At 42.7% G+C, this 17,995-nt stretch overlaps 2 protein-coding genes across 5 annotated transcripts in view; one reads left to right on the top strand and one right to left on the bottom strand.

Moving 5' to 3' along the window:
• The window catches only part of CDK15 (cyclin dependent kinase 15), a 73,849-nt gene extending 61,699 nt beyond the window's left edge, over positions 1-12,150 (bottom strand). The window contains exons 1-5 of the mRNA XM_044431717.1: positions 11,801-12,150; positions 10,862-10,949; positions 8,751-8,900; positions 1,439-1,536; positions 1,143-1,222 (exon numbers count right to left, since the gene is read on the bottom strand). Coding sequence (XP_044287652.1) covers positions 1,143-1,222; positions 1,439-1,536; positions 8,751-8,897 — 325 coding nt within the window. The 5' untranslated portion in view covers positions 8,898-8,900; positions 10,862-10,949; positions 11,801-12,150. The remainder of the gene's footprint in view (positions 1-1,142; positions 1,223-1,438; positions 1,537-8,750; positions 8,901-10,861; positions 10,950-11,800) is intronic.
• Positions 12,151-12,264: 114 nt separating this feature from the next.
• Positions 12,265-17,995, top strand: part of ALS2 (alsin Rho guanine nucleotide exchange factor ALS2) — a 70,291-nt gene continuing 64,560 nt past the window's right edge. For all 4 annotated transcript variants that reach the window (XR_006414883.1, XM_044431714.1, XM_044431715.1 and 1 more), the window contains exons 1-2: positions 12,265-12,326; positions 17,725-17,870. Coding sequence is in view for 3 of the 4 variants with exons in the window: in XM_044431714.1 (XP_044287649.1) it covers positions 17,851-17,870 (20 nt within the window). In the remaining variant the exon portion in view is untranslated. The remainder of the gene's footprint in view (positions 12,327-17,724; positions 17,871-17,995) is intronic.

Raw genomic sequence — 17,995 nt, forward strand, 5'->3', positions numbered from 1 at the left:
TCTCTCTCTCTCTGTGTGTGTGTGTGTGTGTGTGTGTGTGTGTGTTTAATTTATATATCACACATAGGACGCTCTGGGCGGCACACTACAATGTATATAAAATGCAATGCACTTAAATAAAGTGCAGATACTTGCAAAATTCAATAAAGTGCATATATCAATGAAACATATACAAGACTTTTCTAAATGTATATAATACTGTGCTGAAAATAGAATCTTCCCTTTAAAGCTTAAACAAAAATTTAATAATTTTTTATAAAAGTATGTATACTTTTGATGTGCTTGTACAACATATAGGAGAGTTATGGTTTTTCAGTCATTCCCTAAAAGGAAAATTCCTTGTTGCCTTTCATGCCCTGCAATAACAAGTTGGTAGCCCCACTGAGGAAACACTATAATATTTTGTAAAATGTATGCCCTGTATGTTTCAAAATCTTAAAAGAAAACTCAGTTAAAAGAGGGGATGTAGGGTCCAAGTGTGTATGATAGTGTGTCTGCCATTTTTTTTCCAAGTGGGCAAAGGTGAGTTCTGCATGTGGGGTGGTCACTTCTCCCCTCGGATTTTTTCAGCAGGGTGTACCATAAACCATGCCGTCCTGAGACTCCAGTAAAGGATGGGATAAAAATGCTTCAAATAAACAAGTATAAATAAACTAGGCTCATTCTTGCCTCAGCTGGGCCAACAGGCCTCTACCCACTGCAGTGGGGCCTGTAGAGGAGGGCTGCTGAGGACACCCTACTGCAGCCAGATCCAGCCGTGGTTCCCGTTTGCCTGGAACGAGGCCTGCTCTGAAACAATTATACAGACATGGGATTATGCTGAACACATAGGCACTGGGAGTGGAGGCAGCACCCTGGATTCCCCTCAGCCTATAGTAACATTTTTGTCTTCTCAGCTGAGAGTCTTCCTTAACTGTATGTGCATTAGGGCAGGTCAAATAATTTGGAAGTGGGGTTTATGAGCATGATGCTAATAGGCAGCCTTCAAACAAATCTAATAAATTTATAATTATAATAATAAATGCCATCACCTTCCTTACTACAGAGCTCCTGTATCACTTCCTGTATTACTAAACTCAGGTCCAGCACTGAAAACAACTTTAAGACCATATTAAGTTCTGTGTTCTCTCTGACTTCCTTACCTTCTCTTATGGTTGTGAAAGGGACCCCTTCCTCGGTGTTCAGGCTGATGACTTTCAAAGCGACCAACTGGCCATATATTCTAAGGGGACAGAGCATAACTGATCACTTTCCAGCCAATCCACAATTTACAGTATACATGAAATGAGACTTCTTCCCTGCAGCCAGCCACAGTTAAATGAATCCCATCCTGGTTAAGGAATGAAGTGGCAGTAGCTCTCTTAATACCAGCCACTCCCATCACACCAAATGTGCAGAGGCTAAAAAAGAAAAGCCTCCATTGATGCCAAGCACTCACCTGCTGATCCCTTTGTATACTGTTGAATGAGAACTTTCACTCAGCATCTCCAAATGTAAGTAGGATGAGGCATTTCCAAATAGAAGACCTCTTCGTTGCTTAAATGGGGAAGGATGAAGAGATAGTCAGAGAAAGCATGTACTGTGTTTGGACCCCAGTAGAGAACCAAAGGCTTGTTGGGCAAATAATGTTGTTGCTAGTCGCAAAGTTGTGTCCGACCCATCGCAACCCCATGGACAACATTCCTCCAGGCCTTCCAGTCTTCCACCATCCCCCGGAGTCCCCTTAAGCTCACGCCAACTGCTTCAGTGACTCCATCTAGCCACCTCATTCTCTGCCGTCCCCTTCTTCTTTTGCCATCTATTGTTCCCAGCATTAGGCTCTTCTCCAGTGAGTCCTTCCTTCTCATTAGGTAGCCAAAGTATTTGAGTTTCATCTTCACTATCTGGCCTTCTAAAGAGCAGTTAGGGTTGATCTCCTCTAGGACTGACTGGTTTGATTGCCTTGCCTTGCGGTCCAAGGGACTTGGAGGAGTCTCCTCCAGCAACACAATTCAAAGGCCTCAATCCTTCAGTGCTCAGCCTTCCTTATGGTCCAGCTTTCACAGCCATACATTGCAACTGGGAAAACCATAGCCTTGACTATACGCACTTTTGTTGTCAGGGTGATGTCTCTGCTTTTTTAGTATGCTGTCTAGATTTGCCATAGCTTTCCTCCCCAGGAGCAAGCGTCTTTTAATTTCTTGGCTGTAGTTCCCATCTGCGGTGATCTTGGAGCCCAGGAAAATAAAATCTGTCACTTCCTCCATTTCTTCCCCATCTATTTGCCAGGAAATGAGAGGACCGGATGCCATGATCTTAGTTTTCTTAATGTTGAGTTTCAAGCCAACTTTTGCACTCTCTTCCTTCACCCGCATCAAGAGGCTCTTTAGTTCCTCTTCACCTTAGAGTGGTATCATTTGTTGATATTTCTCCCAGCAATCTTAATTCCAACTGGTGATTCATCTAGCCCCACCTTTCTCATGATGTGCTCTGCATATAAGTTAAATAGGCAGGGCGACAGTATACAGCCTTGCTGAACTCCTTTCTCAATTTTGAACCAATCAGTGGTTCCGTGTCCAGTTCTCACTGTTGCTTCTTGGCCTGCATATAGGTTTCTCAAGAGACAAATAAGATGGTCTGGTACTCCCATCTCTTTAAGAACTTGCCACAATTTGTTGTGATCCACACAATCAAAGGCTTTAGCATAGTCAATGAAGCAGAAGTAGATGCTTTTCTGGAGCTCCCTAGCTTTCTCCATGATCCAGCATATGTTGGCAATTTGATCTCTAATTCCTCTCCCTCTTTGAAATCCTGCCTGTACTTCTGGTAGTTCTCGGTCCACATACTGCTGAAGCCTGGCTTGTAGGATATTGAGCATAACTGTGCTAGCGTGTGAAATGAGTGCAATGGTGTGGTAGTTTGAACATTCTTTGGCATTGTCCTTCTTTGGGATTGGAATGTAAGCTGACCTTTTCCAATCCTGCGGGCACTGTTGAGTTTTCCAAATTTGCTGGCAGATTGAGTATAGCACTTTTACTGCATCGTCTTTTAATATTTTGAATAGCTCAGCTGGAATACTGTCACCTCCGCTGCCTTTGTTGATGCTCAGACTTCCTATGGCCCATTTGACTTCACATTCCAGGATGTCTGGCTCAAGGTCAGTGACCACCCCATCGTGGTTATCAGGGACGTTAAGGTCTTTCTTGTATAGTTCTTCTGTGTAATCTTGCCACCTCTTCTTAATCTCTTCTGCCTCTGTTAGGTCCCTGACATTTTGGTCCTTTATCATGTTTATCTTTGCATGAACCGTTCCCTTCATATCTCCAATTTTCTTGAAAAAATCGCTGGACCTCCCTGTTGTATTGTTTTCTTCTATTTTTTTGCACTGTTCATTTAAGAAGGCATTCTTATCTCTTCTAGCTATTCTCTGGAATTCTGCATTCAATTGGGTGTATCTTTCTCTTTCTCCCTTGCCTTTCACTTCCCTTCTTTCCTCAGCTATTTGTAAAGCTTCCTCAGACAGCCATTTTGCCTTCTTGCATTTCTTTTTCTTTGGGATGGTTTTACTTGCTACCTCTTGTACAACGTTGCAAACCTCTGTCCATATTTCTTCAGGCATTCTGTGTATCATATCCAATTCCTTAAATCTATTTGTATATTCAATCTACTGTATATTCATCAGGAATGTGATTTAGGTCATACCTGAGTGGCCAAGTGCTTTTCCCTACTTTCTTCAATTTAACCCTAAATTTTGCAACAAGAAGCTCATGATCTGAGCCACAGTCAGCTCCTGGTCTAGTTTTTACTGCCTGTATAGAAATTCTCCATCTTTGGCTGCAGAGCACATAGTCAATCTGATTTCTGTGTTGACCGTCTGGTGATGTCCATGTGTAGAGTTGTCTCTTAGGTTGTTGGAAAAGAGTGTTTGCTATGACCATCGTATTCTCTTGACAAAATTCTACCAGCCTGTGCCCTGCTTCATTTTGTACTCCAAGGCCAAACTTGCCTGTTATTCCAGTTATCTTTTGGCTTCCTACTTTATCATTCCAATCCCCCACGATGATAAGGACATCATTTTTTGGTGTTAATTCTAGAAGGTGTTGTAGGTCTTCATAGAACCGGTCAACTTCAGCCTCTTCAGCATCAGTGGTTGGGGCACAGACTTGGACTATTGTGATGTTGAATGGTTTGCCTTCGATTCAAAGAAAGATCATTCTGTCATTTTGGAGAATGTATCCCAGTACTGCTTTTCCTACTCTTTTATTGACTATGAAGGCTACTCCATTTCTTCTGAGGGATTCTTGCCCGCAGTAGTATACCTGATGGTCATCTGAATTAAATTCACCCATTCCTGTCCATTTTAGTTCACTGATTCCTAAGATGTCAATGTTCAGTCTTGTCATCTTTTGTTTGACCACATCCAGCTTGCCTTGATTCATGGATTTTACATTCCAGGTTCCTATGGAGTATAGCTCTTTGCAGCATCAGACTTTCCTTTCACCACCAGATACATTTGCAACTGAGTGTCCTTTCGTCTTTGACCCAGTCACTTCATTCTTTCTGGTGCTACTAGTCCTAGCCCTCCGCTCTTCCCCAGTAGCATACTGGACACCTTCTGACCTGAGGGGCTTATCTTCCGGCGTCATATCTTTTTGCCTTTTGGTACTGTCCATGGGGTTTTCATGGCAAAGATACTGGAGTGAGTCCTTCTCCAGTGGATCACGTTTTGTCAGAGCTCTCTGCTATGACCTGTCCCTCTTGGGTGGCCCTGCACAGCATAGCTCATAGCTTCATTGAGCTATGCAAGCCCCTTCGCCACAACAAGGCAGTGATCCATGAAGGAGGGGCAAATAATAAGTACAAATAAAGCAATTTATAAGAATACAACATTTGTTACTGGATTAACTAGGTTTGATATAGACATTAATAATTTTTGTAGCCATACAAGATCTTTCATTATAAAAATGCATAGGAAGCTGGGCTGCTTCTACCCAGATCCCAAGATGCTGAACAACTAACTGTTGTTCATTTTCAAAAAGAAAAATGATGGGATTGTAGATTACTAGTCTGACTTGCAGGTCACCAACTAGGATGCGTTTATCAAAGGGTGTGGGAATTTTATACTCTGTATGTGCTTGGAGGAGCTCTCCTTTACTTATATGCCAAGACTGAGCACAAGTACTTACATACTTCATTTGAAGTGTGCCTGTTTCAGGTGAAAGCCAAACCGCAGGCTACAAATACACATGCAGTTAACAAATGCAGAACTGTTTATTGCTTCAGGTAGACTGCAAATGTCTTCTCACTAATTGGCAGACAATAATTGATTCTTTTAATGCAAGGCCTGAGTATACCAATGTCACTAATCTTTCTGTACATGGCAATACACAGGGAATGTTTCTTATGTTTGAGGGGGACAGTCTCACAAGTGGGCTCCACAGGGGCCACTGGCAGACAAATTGGTTTAGAAAGTGTGACATGGAATAAGTAAGTCAGGTGAGAGTAGGGAAATCCATTATCATGTATAGTTACTTATTTTAAATCCAAAGAACCTTTATTAATTTGCCAAGGTGTTTGAATCCTCTCATCACCCAGATATTTATTTAAACAAACCCATGTCTATAAAAGTATTTCAGGAACAGCTGCCCATGTTTCTGGAGACTAGGAAGTGTGAACACCACTTCTAATAACTTTTAGAATACAGACAAAATTCTAGATGTAGCAAATAAGTAACCAACCTTCCCATTTGGTTAATTTCAGTGTGGTCTAGTGGTTAGAGTATTGAACTGAGACTCAGAAAATTCATGTATTAGTCCCTCAGCCATGATGTTCCCTGGGTGACTTTGGCCCAGTCACTGACTCTCAGCCTAACCTATCTGACAAGGTTCTTCTGGGATAAAATGGAGGAGCATCTCTCACACACACTACCCTTAGCTCCTTGGAGGAATGGCAGGTTATAAATTAATGAATAAATACACCAGCATATAAGTTGGTGTGAGCTTACACAAGCTGGATGTTGGATAGAGTACAAATGGTATAAGACTGGAAATGAGTACAACCAAGTGTGTTCAAGAGCACTTAATTGTGCCTATTACATCATGGTGCTGGCAGCAAAGAAGGTTTCTCTTGCTGCCTCCATTGTATCCTTGAGTAGCCTTCCAGCGGAGATTTTTCAGGTGGTCTGTGGGCTGTTAACACTCTCCCCAGCAACTGGGACCATGGTCCCCTCAGGGTCCTGCTGCAACCTTTTTGATCACTTTGAGGACAAAATCCCTTGTCTCATAGTGAACTTGACACTACCGATAGCACAGTTGCAATCACATCTGGCACTGCTATCAGCCTGATTTTGTGGGATCAATTTTGGTTGCTGCCGCCTGACCGCATGGGCAGCAGTGTAAGGCTTCACCTGATCCTGGCTAACAAAAGGTAGTCGAGGGGGTATGGCTGGGTAGCTCCAAGAGAGTGGGAGATACATCTCTGCACAAAGAGCCATTCCTGCTGTCCTTAAGGAAGAAGTAGTGCAATCGCTTCTGAAGACACCCACTCTGAACCCAGTGCTATGTGACAGCTACTGCCCAGTCATAAACACACCTTTCTTAGGGAAAGTACCTGAGAGGGCTCTGGCAGGGCAACTGCAGGAGCTCTGGAAGGACATGGATTGCCTAGACCCCTTCCAGTCTGGGTTTTGACCTGGCTGCAGGACCAAAGCAGCGTTCATGGCCCTGAGGGATGGCCTTTGTCGGGAGAAGGAAGCACACTCCTGTTAATTCCCTTCAACCTCTCCTCGGCTATTAATACCACAGCATTCACTGGGTGCTGGGCATTGCAGGCACTGTGGCAGAGCTGCTCTGGTCTTACCTGTGCAATTGATTTCAGACACTAATGTGCTTCAGATCCCTGCCAATTGAACTATGGGGTACCACAGGTATCCACCATTGTTCAACATCATCATACAGCCTCTGGCAGTGGTTGTTAGGGGATCCAAAGTCAGGTGCTATCAGTATGATGATGCCATGCAGCTCTTTCTTCCTAAGGTAGCTGAACCGGGAAGGCTGTGCAAGTCTTGCATCAGTGTCTGAAATCAATTGCACAGGTGAGAACAGAGCAACTCTGTGCGAATGCTGCATCAGTGTCTGGATGCAGTGATGGCTGGATGAGGGTCAATACTGTGAGCTCTGTAGCGATACGCGCTATTGTAGGAGCATACAAATTGGAATAATAAATAAATAAGCAAGCTGAAGTGGAATCCTGGGGAAATGGAAGTCCTCTGGGTGACTGGTTCCTGAGTCCAGGAGATAGGCTCTTTGCCTGTTCTGGGTGGGGTTGCTCTCCCTCCAAAGATCCATCCCTGTTGCTGGAGATGCAAATGAACATGGCAGCTCATGCATTTTCTCAGCTTTGACAGTATACTAACTGCAGCCTCTCCTGGACAGGGATAGCTTAGCTACTATGGTACAGACACCTGAGTTACGAACAAGTTCCTGAGAAAATGGAAACTCATCTTTAAGTTGAATATGTATGTAAATCGGATCACGTATAGTCAGCCCTCCACATTCATGAGGGTTTAGGGGTGCAGGACCCTCATGAAAGTGGAAAAACCACAAACATCTCTAGCTGTCTCCTAACCAAACTCACCAGTGCCTCCTCTTTGCAGTCAGGAAATGTGGAATTTTCCTCTCAGGATGGCTGAGGTAGGAAGGAGTGCTTTGGAAGCCTCCCTCTCTCCCCTTTCGCTTCCTCTCTCTTTATGGCAATAAGGATTTTCCACAGTAATTTTAAAAAGTTAATAGGCTTTATAGAACTTCATTTGTGAGTATGGGTTGTCACCTGGATGTTTGTAACCTGGGGACTGCCTGTAACCTCAGATTGGATTCCCATAATGTGCTTTATGTGGAGCTACCCTTAGGCTATTCTGGAAACTGCAGCTAAGTGCAAAATGCTGAGGAACTGTACCAGCTGCATATTTGGTACTAGGCCCAGTTTAAGGTTTTGGAACTAGCATACAAAGGCCTAAATAACTTGGGATGAGAATACCTGAGAGAGCAGATTCTCCCTTATCAGTCTGCCTGGTCACTGAAGTCATCACATGGCCTGGTCCTGCCAGTTCTGCATAGCCCAGTGGCCCAATTGGAGCCCACCCGGGCAAGAACCTTTACTATACAGCTCCTTTTGTGTGGAACTCCCTGCCTTTGGCAGTCAAACAATTGCCCACACTCTTGTTTGGACCTTGGACCTCTTGAAAGCAGCTTTATTTCAGGAAGCCTTCCTTGGTTTACATGCCACTGTTTTTATTTTATTTTTTTGGGGGGGGAGAAATATTGTGTTTTATTCTTTTTATCTTCATTGAATGTTTGCCACTCCAGAATCTGTGTAGACATGCAGCAGTATATAATAGTTGCAAATACATAGTAAATTAAAATTCAGTCTGGTGAAACAAACTTCAAAAGTTTATACAAACAGAAGCTGGCCCAATACACACCAACTTAAGTTGCTTTTTATACTTAAAGTAGATCCTTTGGAATGAATGGAGACATGGGCCTACTCTAAATAGGACTTTTGTTGGATTTTATTTTCCAAAACAAAATGTAGCTATCTGTACTAGAGTAATTTGTTCCTGATGTCAGTTAAAATCTATGACTGATATCATCCATTATTCAAATCAACTGTCACTCCCAGCAAGCCTTTAGGATAGGTTAGGATAGGTTATGCATGTTCAAATGGATAAATGATGCTAAATTCTTTCTCAGTAAATTTATGCAGTGTTCACTTACCCACTGAAATTTTGCAGCCAATGCTTGCTCCTGGGAAGGATCACTGAAACGGCGGCATTGTTGTCTTCTGCCTCTTTGTATCTGAAGTGTATGAAACCACTGCGGCTGCAAATCATTTGCTGGCAGTGGCATTTTGCTTGAACTCATCAGCTGACAGAGAGAAAAGGCCACCAATCTAACAACAAAATTTACCAGTTTTTGTCCATATCTTCAATTACCGCCCCCCCCCCCCAGTGCTTATATTCTTTGTTAATTCGGATTTGGGGCAGAACCACACATTATGTGGGAAATGTTACAGCATTCCAACACCATGATGCTACCTAATGGTGATAACAAGATATTTGTAGTGGAGAACTGGGGGAGGAGCAGGAGGAGTTTAAACGTCTTCTGCCAGATTTTTCTCCACAAATGCCCCGAGGCATTATTTTGCTCAGCTAGCCTTCACAACCAGAAGCAAATCCAGCTGTGTGGGAGGGGAATGGTCCCAGAAAGGATGGCAGGCAAAAATTGCCCAGTGTGGGGGGGAGAGCAAACAGCATCATTGGCATTTCCATGTAGTGCAGTGGTTTGTCTGGAGAAAAAAAATTAGAAACATTCCTTATGCAACTTAGATTGGAAAATTTTCTAGTATCCTGAAGGGTGATCACATTTTTAATAAATGAAACTTTAAAAAAAGTACCCTATGTATAGACTCTGAGCCCAACCTTCCTCAGAGGATTGTTGTAAGGATAAGAATGAGAAGAGGAAGATGATTATGTAAACTACCTTGAATTCCTTGAAAGGAAAAAAGGTGGAATATTGTAAATACATAAATAAGTTGTGGCATAGTGCATCACAAATATTTGCCTTTAAAGCTTTGAGAAAAAAAATCAAAACATCCTTATAGTGCAAACTTATGCATGTCGTCTCAGAAGCAAATGGAGTCCAAAGGCCTGACTTCCAGGTAAGTGGGCAGAGGACTGCATGGCTGGCCAGGGAAATATGGGATTTACAGGACATTTTTCTGTCCAAATCTGCATGGGGTTACACCCTTAATGCAACTTAAAGGTAAACATTTCTATTGGAACACTTGGAAAAATGTAAAGCAATATTATGTATTGCCCTTATACTGTTAAAATTCAGGAAAGAAAACAAAGGTGCTGGAACTATTGACACTGATACATTTTAGCAATGCACAAAAAAGAATGTAGTAACCTGACAGGTACTCCTTTGCTTCAGCAGAATTTAACCATCTTCTGCTGTGGTTGTTGGGGCAGCTTGAGTCACACTCTCACTATCTTACCTCCATTTCAGATAGACATATTATTTCAACAGCATATATGCAATCTTCCACATCCTAGAGATAATCACCTGAAAACCATTTTTGTTGTTGTTGTTGTTAGTCCCGAAGTCGTGTCTGACCCATCGCGACCCCATGGACAACATTCCTCCAGGCCTTTCTGTCTTCCACCATCCCCCGGAGTCCACTCAAGCTCATGCTAACTGCTTCAGTGACTCCATCTAGCCACCTCATTCTCTGCCGTCCCCTTCTTCTTTTGCCATCATTAGCTACAATTTTAATCTGCCAAGTTTGCTTGGTATTGTATTTGCAATCAACAGCCATTCATTGCTACCCATGAATTTATGAAAGGTACTTCAAGGCAAATAGGGCACTGGAAAAATTTCAGTTGCACATCACTGGTTCCATGCAACTCTCCTACCCTACCCACTCAACACATTATCTCAACAGTTGGGACAGTTTGCCAAATAATGTGCAGTTCTATCTTACGAGGGAAAGTAGGCATTTTATGGTGCATTCTGTCCCCCATCCCCCCGAAATAGGTGGGCCATTCAGAGGAAATTAATGCTTTTTTATCTGCAGAGTGCACAGACACACACTGTGTCCTTTCTGGGGCACGTGGGGCATAAACAGGGGCACATGCATCCTATCTATCATACTGGCATACACTTGACTAACTTTAGATTCGTCAACCCAATACATTGCATTCTCCTACTTTCGGTAATGCCTGTTTTGGGGCTGCAAAACTGCCTAGACTTTGATCTGGAAATCTGCACGGAAAAGTTAGCCCTAAAAAGGGTGGATAACAGAGAGTGGCTGGAACACAGCTTACCTTCAAACTAGACTCCACTTTCCTGGTCTCAGGACTGTCTTGCTGTGAAGAGCTTTCTGTCTCTTCACGGAAACATTTGCACCTAGAGCTAAAAGCATATTTACATAGGATGTTTCCCATGTTCTCCAGTGCTCCACAGTTGGATCCTCTCCCTCCCTTGTCTTTTCATTCAGTTTGCTGGCAGAGTTTGGAAACGCATGTGTGTTCATATGACCCACGAGACCTCTGCCACAAGTGGTCTCATGACATTCTAATATGCACTGCTTCAAATTCATCCTTTGTAGACCTCCTTTAATAAGCATGGTTCCCGAAAGCTGCCAAACTCAAATCAATGACCCAAAAGTTAAAAATGATGGTTATTTCAATTATTTTATTATCATTTTGATGCCTTGGCAACAATTTCATTCATGTTTATTTAATATTTATGAACTGCTTACATTAAAATTTTAAGTAATATACAAACAAGATAGCATAAAGCCAAAATAAAATATTATATACAACTTAGAAGACATATCACAATGACAAGAAAGACCGAAGTTCTAAAAAAAACTTGTTTGAAAATACGTTTTCTGTAGATGCCGAAGCCCAGGATGAGGGCCTCTCCCAGCACTCCACTGCAGTCTACAAAAATGTGATGGCAAGCATGTACAAAAAAGGTGTTGGCAGCTGCATCAATAATTCACTTTTTAACTTTTGTTTGTGCCCTTGTAACATTGTGATCATTGAGTTAAACAAATGCATCTGATTGTTTTTGTTTTTTCTAAAGAACTATGGAAACTCTTTTCTCACGTTCCTCTGGATTGAAACAGAAGGAGACTCCACCTGCCTTTCTTGTCTGGACATGTTCCCCTGCCATTAAATTGTCTTTAATGTCTATGTAACTTGTTTTCTTCTTCCTGCAGCCACTTTAAACAATACAGCCGACACATCCATACATACGGGAGTTGGCAAGCCGCTTCAGGGGGCTGCAGTTGCCCGGAAAACGCTCACGGGATGCTCTAAAAGTCGCCTCGCTGAAACCAGGTAGGCCGCGCCCGCACGCTGCTTGGATCTCCAGGGAGGAAATGCAGAACATGCATCCGAGCAATAGGTGCGTCCCTGGAGTACGCAACCCAGCTGCAACCAGGCCCCCTCCCCGCCGTAGCAACCATCCAACCTCTGCTATGAAAAGCGATGGTAACTCTCTCCCTTAAGGACCATTTTCCCATTCTGCTCCATGCTGCGAGACGTATTTACCTAACGCCTCTTACACTATTTTGTCCTACTCGCGGCCCCGTCCGCGCAGTTCAGCCCGCTCAGCAGCCCTCTCTTATCGGCCTCTTTACCAGTTTGGCAGGCAGACTGGCCCCGCCCCTACGGCCCAGCAAGGCCCCGCCTTTCCCCTCTTTACGTGAATCAGCTGATTTGAGCGTCCCTAGAAGCCGGTGGAGATCTTGGCGGTTAAAGCGAAGGCGCGCTGCTCCAGGTGAGAGAGAAGGAAAGGGAAAAGAGAGAGAGCGAGAGCGCGCGAGCATGAGGGCGAAAGGAGAAGGGGCGGGAGTGAGGTGTACGTCGCGCGCGCTGGAATCCGAACGAGCTCCGCGTTAACTGCCAGCCGCGTTTTACCGCCCCCCGTCCGCGCGCGTTTGGAGCGCGCGCGCGGGGCGCAGAGTCGAGCGAGTGCCAGGCTGGGGAGTGAAACTTCAGTCACGTGTCTCGGATGTGGCGGCGGCGGCGGCGGCGGGGGGGGCCGGTGGAACGTCGATGACCTCGCGTGTGGAACGGCCTCACCTGCCTGCGGTGCTGCCCTGAAACACATGCAAAGCATTTCTTCCTCGTTCCGCGGAGAAGAGGCCCCCAGGGTTCCATGTCTGTGCTGAACCTTCTGAATAAAAGAGCACGTAAGGGGGCTCCTCCGCTTCCTAAAAGATCCGGTGTTTCCATTTCCTCTATAATCGATGGAACATGTCAGGAGCATCAAGTGTTACCTGTTGACCTTGAGAGCTCTTTTCACCGGGTGCCTGTCACGTGGGCCAGATAGGTTTGGGGCCTTGTGCCCTTTTCGTGGAAAAACAAACCTCTGGCAAGGCACCAGTGCGGAATCTCTTTGGTCTCTCCTTAGCCCTCGCTGTGGCTAAAGCCCTTTCCCGATAGAACTTGTTTTTTCAAGGGAAAGGGGTGGTGGTAGTATTGACATCTGCTGTGGCTTTATTACTTCTAGCCTTAGCAAGTGATACGTCTGAATAAAACGATCAGGGGGGAGCTTTGCTATTTAGGGATGGTGCATTCACAGAACAGGTTGCCAGGATGTGCGAAGCAGATGATTGAACAGGCCCCAGAGGGGAAAAATATCTATAAACTGAGACAGACAAGAAATTCTTTCAAATGTCTTTGGATTTGAAAGAATTCTTTCAGTTCTAAAAGGCATGAAAGAAGGGGAGGGCTGGTATACTAATGTTTAGGACACTGTCCAACTTATTTCTGGCCCTGATTATGATGAATATACTAATAGTGATCTTAGTTTTTAGAGTGTGGCTCTTTACATAGTGAAAATTACATTATATGCACAAGCAACTTGGAGCAGGATTTGTAAAAGAACAAATCTTTAGGAAGAAAAATGCAAATGAGGGCTAAACATGTATTTGCATGAAATGCATGTTTATGAAATACTGACTGGTGAAGCGGATTGGAATGGAGTATCTAGTACAAGGCACAGCTGGCTAGGAGCTGTTCCAAGCTGCAACATTTCATTGCAGGTTCCATGTGGTTTAGTGGTCACATTTGAACTGTTGTCCAGGAAATATGTGAAAAGCTTTGGGGTAGAGTAACCAAATATAAACAGTCTTTCAGTCGCTAACTGGCAACCAGGGCAACAGCAGTATGGCTCTCCATAGGCAGTCGGCCTCTAGATCAGTGTCGCAAAATCTGCTTCAGCCTCAGGGAGTAAGTCCCATTGAACTCTTAGAGAATTATAGTCTTAACTTCAACTCATCAGAAGTGCTGGTCATAATAAAGACCCCATAGGAAAATATTTTAAAGACTTTACATTGACAGGAAAGATGAAAAGCATGCAAAATATATACAGTGAGACAAAGAGATGTAAAGCCAGTGTGGTGTGGTGGTGAAGAGCATGGGACTGGGACTCAGGCGATCCGGGTTCTAGTCCCCACTCGGCCATGGAGCCAACTGGGTGACTTTGGGCCAGTCATAGACTCTCAGCCCAACCTACCTCACAGGGTTGTTGTTGTGGGGATAAGATGGAAGGGGAGATATAAGCTGCCTTGAGCCCTGTGTAGGAAAAAGGCAGGATATAAATCGAAAAATAAATAAAATAAATAAAGCATGCTTGTAAAAATTAAGCTCTTTAAATCATTAAATCATAAATTTACATGGGTTAGTGGTCAGATTTGAACCATTGTCCAAGAAACATGAAAACATTACAGTGAGAAACTTGATTTAAATTAAGCCTTTTTCTTGTGGATGTAAATTATAAATTAATTAATCTACCTTATTTGGCTGCCTGCAGTGGAACTGGGGATTCAGATGGTGTGGAGATTTGCCCAAGCTGCCTTGAAGCCTGAAACAACCCACATAAGTCTTTCACTGTCTCTTAGTTTAGCCCAACTTCTGTGTAAGAGGAATTTCAACTTGTGCCTTAATTTTTCAAGTGAGAGTGGGCAAGTATGGACTTGTTTGCATTCTAGTATAAGATATAATAATAAAAGTACCCATCATCATGTGCCCAGTCACCACTTTCTCTTAGCATTGCCTGGGTCTAAGCATGTAGTGTGAAACTGCAGTTTGGCATACAGAAGGATCCCTGAATTATTAAAAGTATACAGTTAATCCCCAGATTCCAAATTAAGAAGCTTTGTTGAGATTAGGGATAGAGATGAAAGGGATGAAAAAGTAAGCAGGTAGCATTAAAACATATACATAGCTGTTGTACTCCTGTGCCCAATCACTTAGGAATTGGCTTGATTGAACTCAGTGGGATTATCCTCTGAATAAACGTATAAAGTTTCAGACAATTGTAATGGATAATCTCAAACCTGTGAGGAATAGTTTCATATGTAGATTTTCATGGGGAATAATTTCTGGTCATTACCCCAGTGGATCATGGAAAAGTATTGATGAAGGAGATGCCCCCCACCCCCAGTCAGATATGGTCAGCTGTGCTTTGCATACCTTTTAAGGACAAAGTTTTGACATTTTGGGTGCAACATGTAGCTTCAGGGGAATTGGGGCCCTTGGCAACTCTTAAGAAGGTAGAAGGTGAGAGCTGGGAAAGATTTTCAGTCTATTCCTGGTAGATGGAGCAGTCATTATAACTTTTTTTCCATGGTGGATGCTTGAAATGTGACAGGTAGGTTTCTGTGTAATGAGGAAGATTGGTCACATTTTTTCTCAGACAGGCATTTTTTCTCAGACTTCTCAGAATATTTTTGTTGTATGTAGAAAAATGGGGTGGTTGAGGGGGAATTTGGAGTTTAGTGAATGGAAGAGGTCATGCCTATAATCTTAACCAGTTTTTCCAGAAGTGGGCAAATATTATATTGCTGGCTGCCTTTCAATGTCTTCCATTGGCTCAATGCAGACAAACAGTTTAAACCATAGTTAATAAGCCATGCTTTGCACTGTAGTTTGGGCTTCCAGATGTGCAACAGTGAAGGCATAGCTTGGAGTGGGTTGTCTGTTTCTGTTCCTCAGCAGCCTCACATTGCGCTTCTCTGTTCATTCTTGCTTCCAGACTGCAGCAAGTAGAGCAACAGTCATAATTGTGCTTTGTTGATAGTTGCCTCTCCTCTAATGACCAAGAGATTTGTGTTCAGATGCCATGATAAACAACCCAAGATGGAGCATTTCTGGATTTTTTAGCTGCACTGGGAGCAACTGGGCTGTGATGAGCCAGGAAGCCTGCCTACACCTGCTTATTCATTGCAATGTCTAAAAATAAAGGGTGGTAATGTGCTATGCAGCTGTGGCTTACACATTTTAAGCAACTTAGTTCTGTGCAGAATTGCAGGTTATGAGAATAATTAGTCAAGTCTTCTGTATTACTCTAAGTATTGGATTTTCTCAAAATAACTGAGGAACCTTATTTGAAAGTTTTTCATGATTTTTGAGCATGCATTCCAATATTCTATTTGAAATATTCAAACCAAGCTAACCTATTAATGTAGTTAATAAATTATGTTCTCTTGGTACTCTGCATTTGTTGGAGGAAGAAGATTCTAATAAGAGTCTTATTAACCCAATATGTATTAATCTAGTGATAAGTGTATTAAACCTATGGGGTATTACAATTCCTGCTTGCTTAAATTATAGCCATCACCCACACTGTATAGCCATCACTCACATTCTGCTTGTGATAGATATTCTTTTTGTAATGTGGTATTGGAAAATTTTAAAGTGCACCCTAAGGGAACATGGCATAATTAAATTGAATGGCCAGGTTGTTGTTCTGTGTTCCCTTGTGAGTTGAATAGTAAGCCAGTAAGAAAGAAATTGATCAGCGGTCTTCCCACTCTGTTGTCAGTGCCAAATATTCTCAGTGTTGGTGAAACTAAACTGAAATCACTTGGAGTGAACATTAAATCTTGCAACATGAGTGTCTGGATGGCTGAAGGACTGAAAAAATGGCAACATGGTCACTTGGAGGACCCATCTCTTTCGGGATGCCAGTGAAGTAGTATGTGCTCTAAGAGTTCCATTGCCAGGAGACGTTGCTCACACCTGCACATGTTCCTGTGGTTACTTTCCGACATAACAAGGAAACCTTGAGTGTACTTTTCCAATTTGGGTGGCAAAAATGGCTGGGCAGTCCTTGTGAAACCAGAATAGAAACATGAGTTCTATCTAGTGCTACTGAGAAGAGATTTATTGAAATTAATATGGCTTAGTTTAGTTTAACATTGAATACAACCCCATGAAAGCTGTTTGTGGTATAGGTGAGTGTGAAAGATGGAGTTAGTACGCCGAAGGCATGCTTGAAAGATGTGCAAATTTAAATGTTAGCAAATGTGCCCAGTAATCCCTAATTCTTTGGGAAAGCAGCAAACCAGGTCATAATATTTGCCAGTCCATGTTGTTAAGTGGTTATTTACAGTAATCTGCACTTGAGTTAAATTATATGTGCAAAATACTGTGAGCCTCCTAGTAATGAGCATTCCTTTTTTAACCTAGCCATTTAGTGTGGCATCTCATATTATGATTTCCCCGAATGTTAGTATTCTCACAGGTAGGGCAACTTGCCTGCTGAACTGTGGGGAAGCCATGTTGTTGTCTCAAAGACAGTTTGGGTTGATGGCTGCTTAACAACAGTATGACCATATTGTGGGGAAGAGCTGACACAACTTTTTTTTTTTTTTTTTTGGTATCATGACAAGGAACTGACTCTCATAGCTTTCTGTAGTGCGAACACACATATTTCCCATTTTGCAATTACAGTTTTGTGTACAGAAATAGTAATGCAAGTACAGCCTTGATTGCTTTTCTGTAGAAGTACATAGGAGAGAGAGAGAGAAATCCTTGGAATGTGTATGGTTAAAAACAGAGTTGTTCTCAGGAAACAAAGCACCATTGGATAATTGTAACTCCCTTTGGGGACTGCAGCAGTTTTAACTGGGCCCTTAAACAACTTGTAATAAGAGTGGAACTGGCTGAAAAGGTTTTGTAGATACATGTGCTTAAAAACTGTTTTTTCTGTAATAGTGTAAGTGGTTTTCATGGGTTCTGTGGGTTGAGTAAATCTCTCCATAGAGCTTTTATTTGTTAGTGTGTGCTTGTTAAATGAAATAGCTTGGCTATTTTTAAGCTTTCCTCTCTTGTGAGATGTTTATTGAGTAGCAGGTGAGATAACTTTGCTTCTTTGCATTTTGCAGTGATGCTGTTTCATATGGACATCAAGTATTAAACTTGTGTTTTGCTGCCATCTTCATGGTTCTGAAAACTGTTGCATTATTATCTCAAAAGGGAATGATATGGTGATGGAGTATTCACACTGACTGATGGACTCAAAAGAAGAAAGGTAAGGCAAAGGTCTTGCAAAACAAAATTCAAACTTCTAAAGTCAGCAAAGACATGCCTTTCCGTGAAAAGCATTTTGCAAATTGGAAAAAATTGCAACTTTCAAGTATGTAATGGAGCAAAATT

The sequence above is a fragment of the Varanus komodoensis genome, unplaced genomic scaffold (assembly GCF_004798865.1).
Source record: "Varanus komodoensis strain SLA01 unplaced genomic scaffold, ASM479886v1 scaffold23, whole genome shotgun sequence".
NCBI classification, from domain to species: Eukaryota; Metazoa; Chordata; class Lepidosauria; order Squamata; family Varanidae; genus Varanus; species Varanus komodoensis.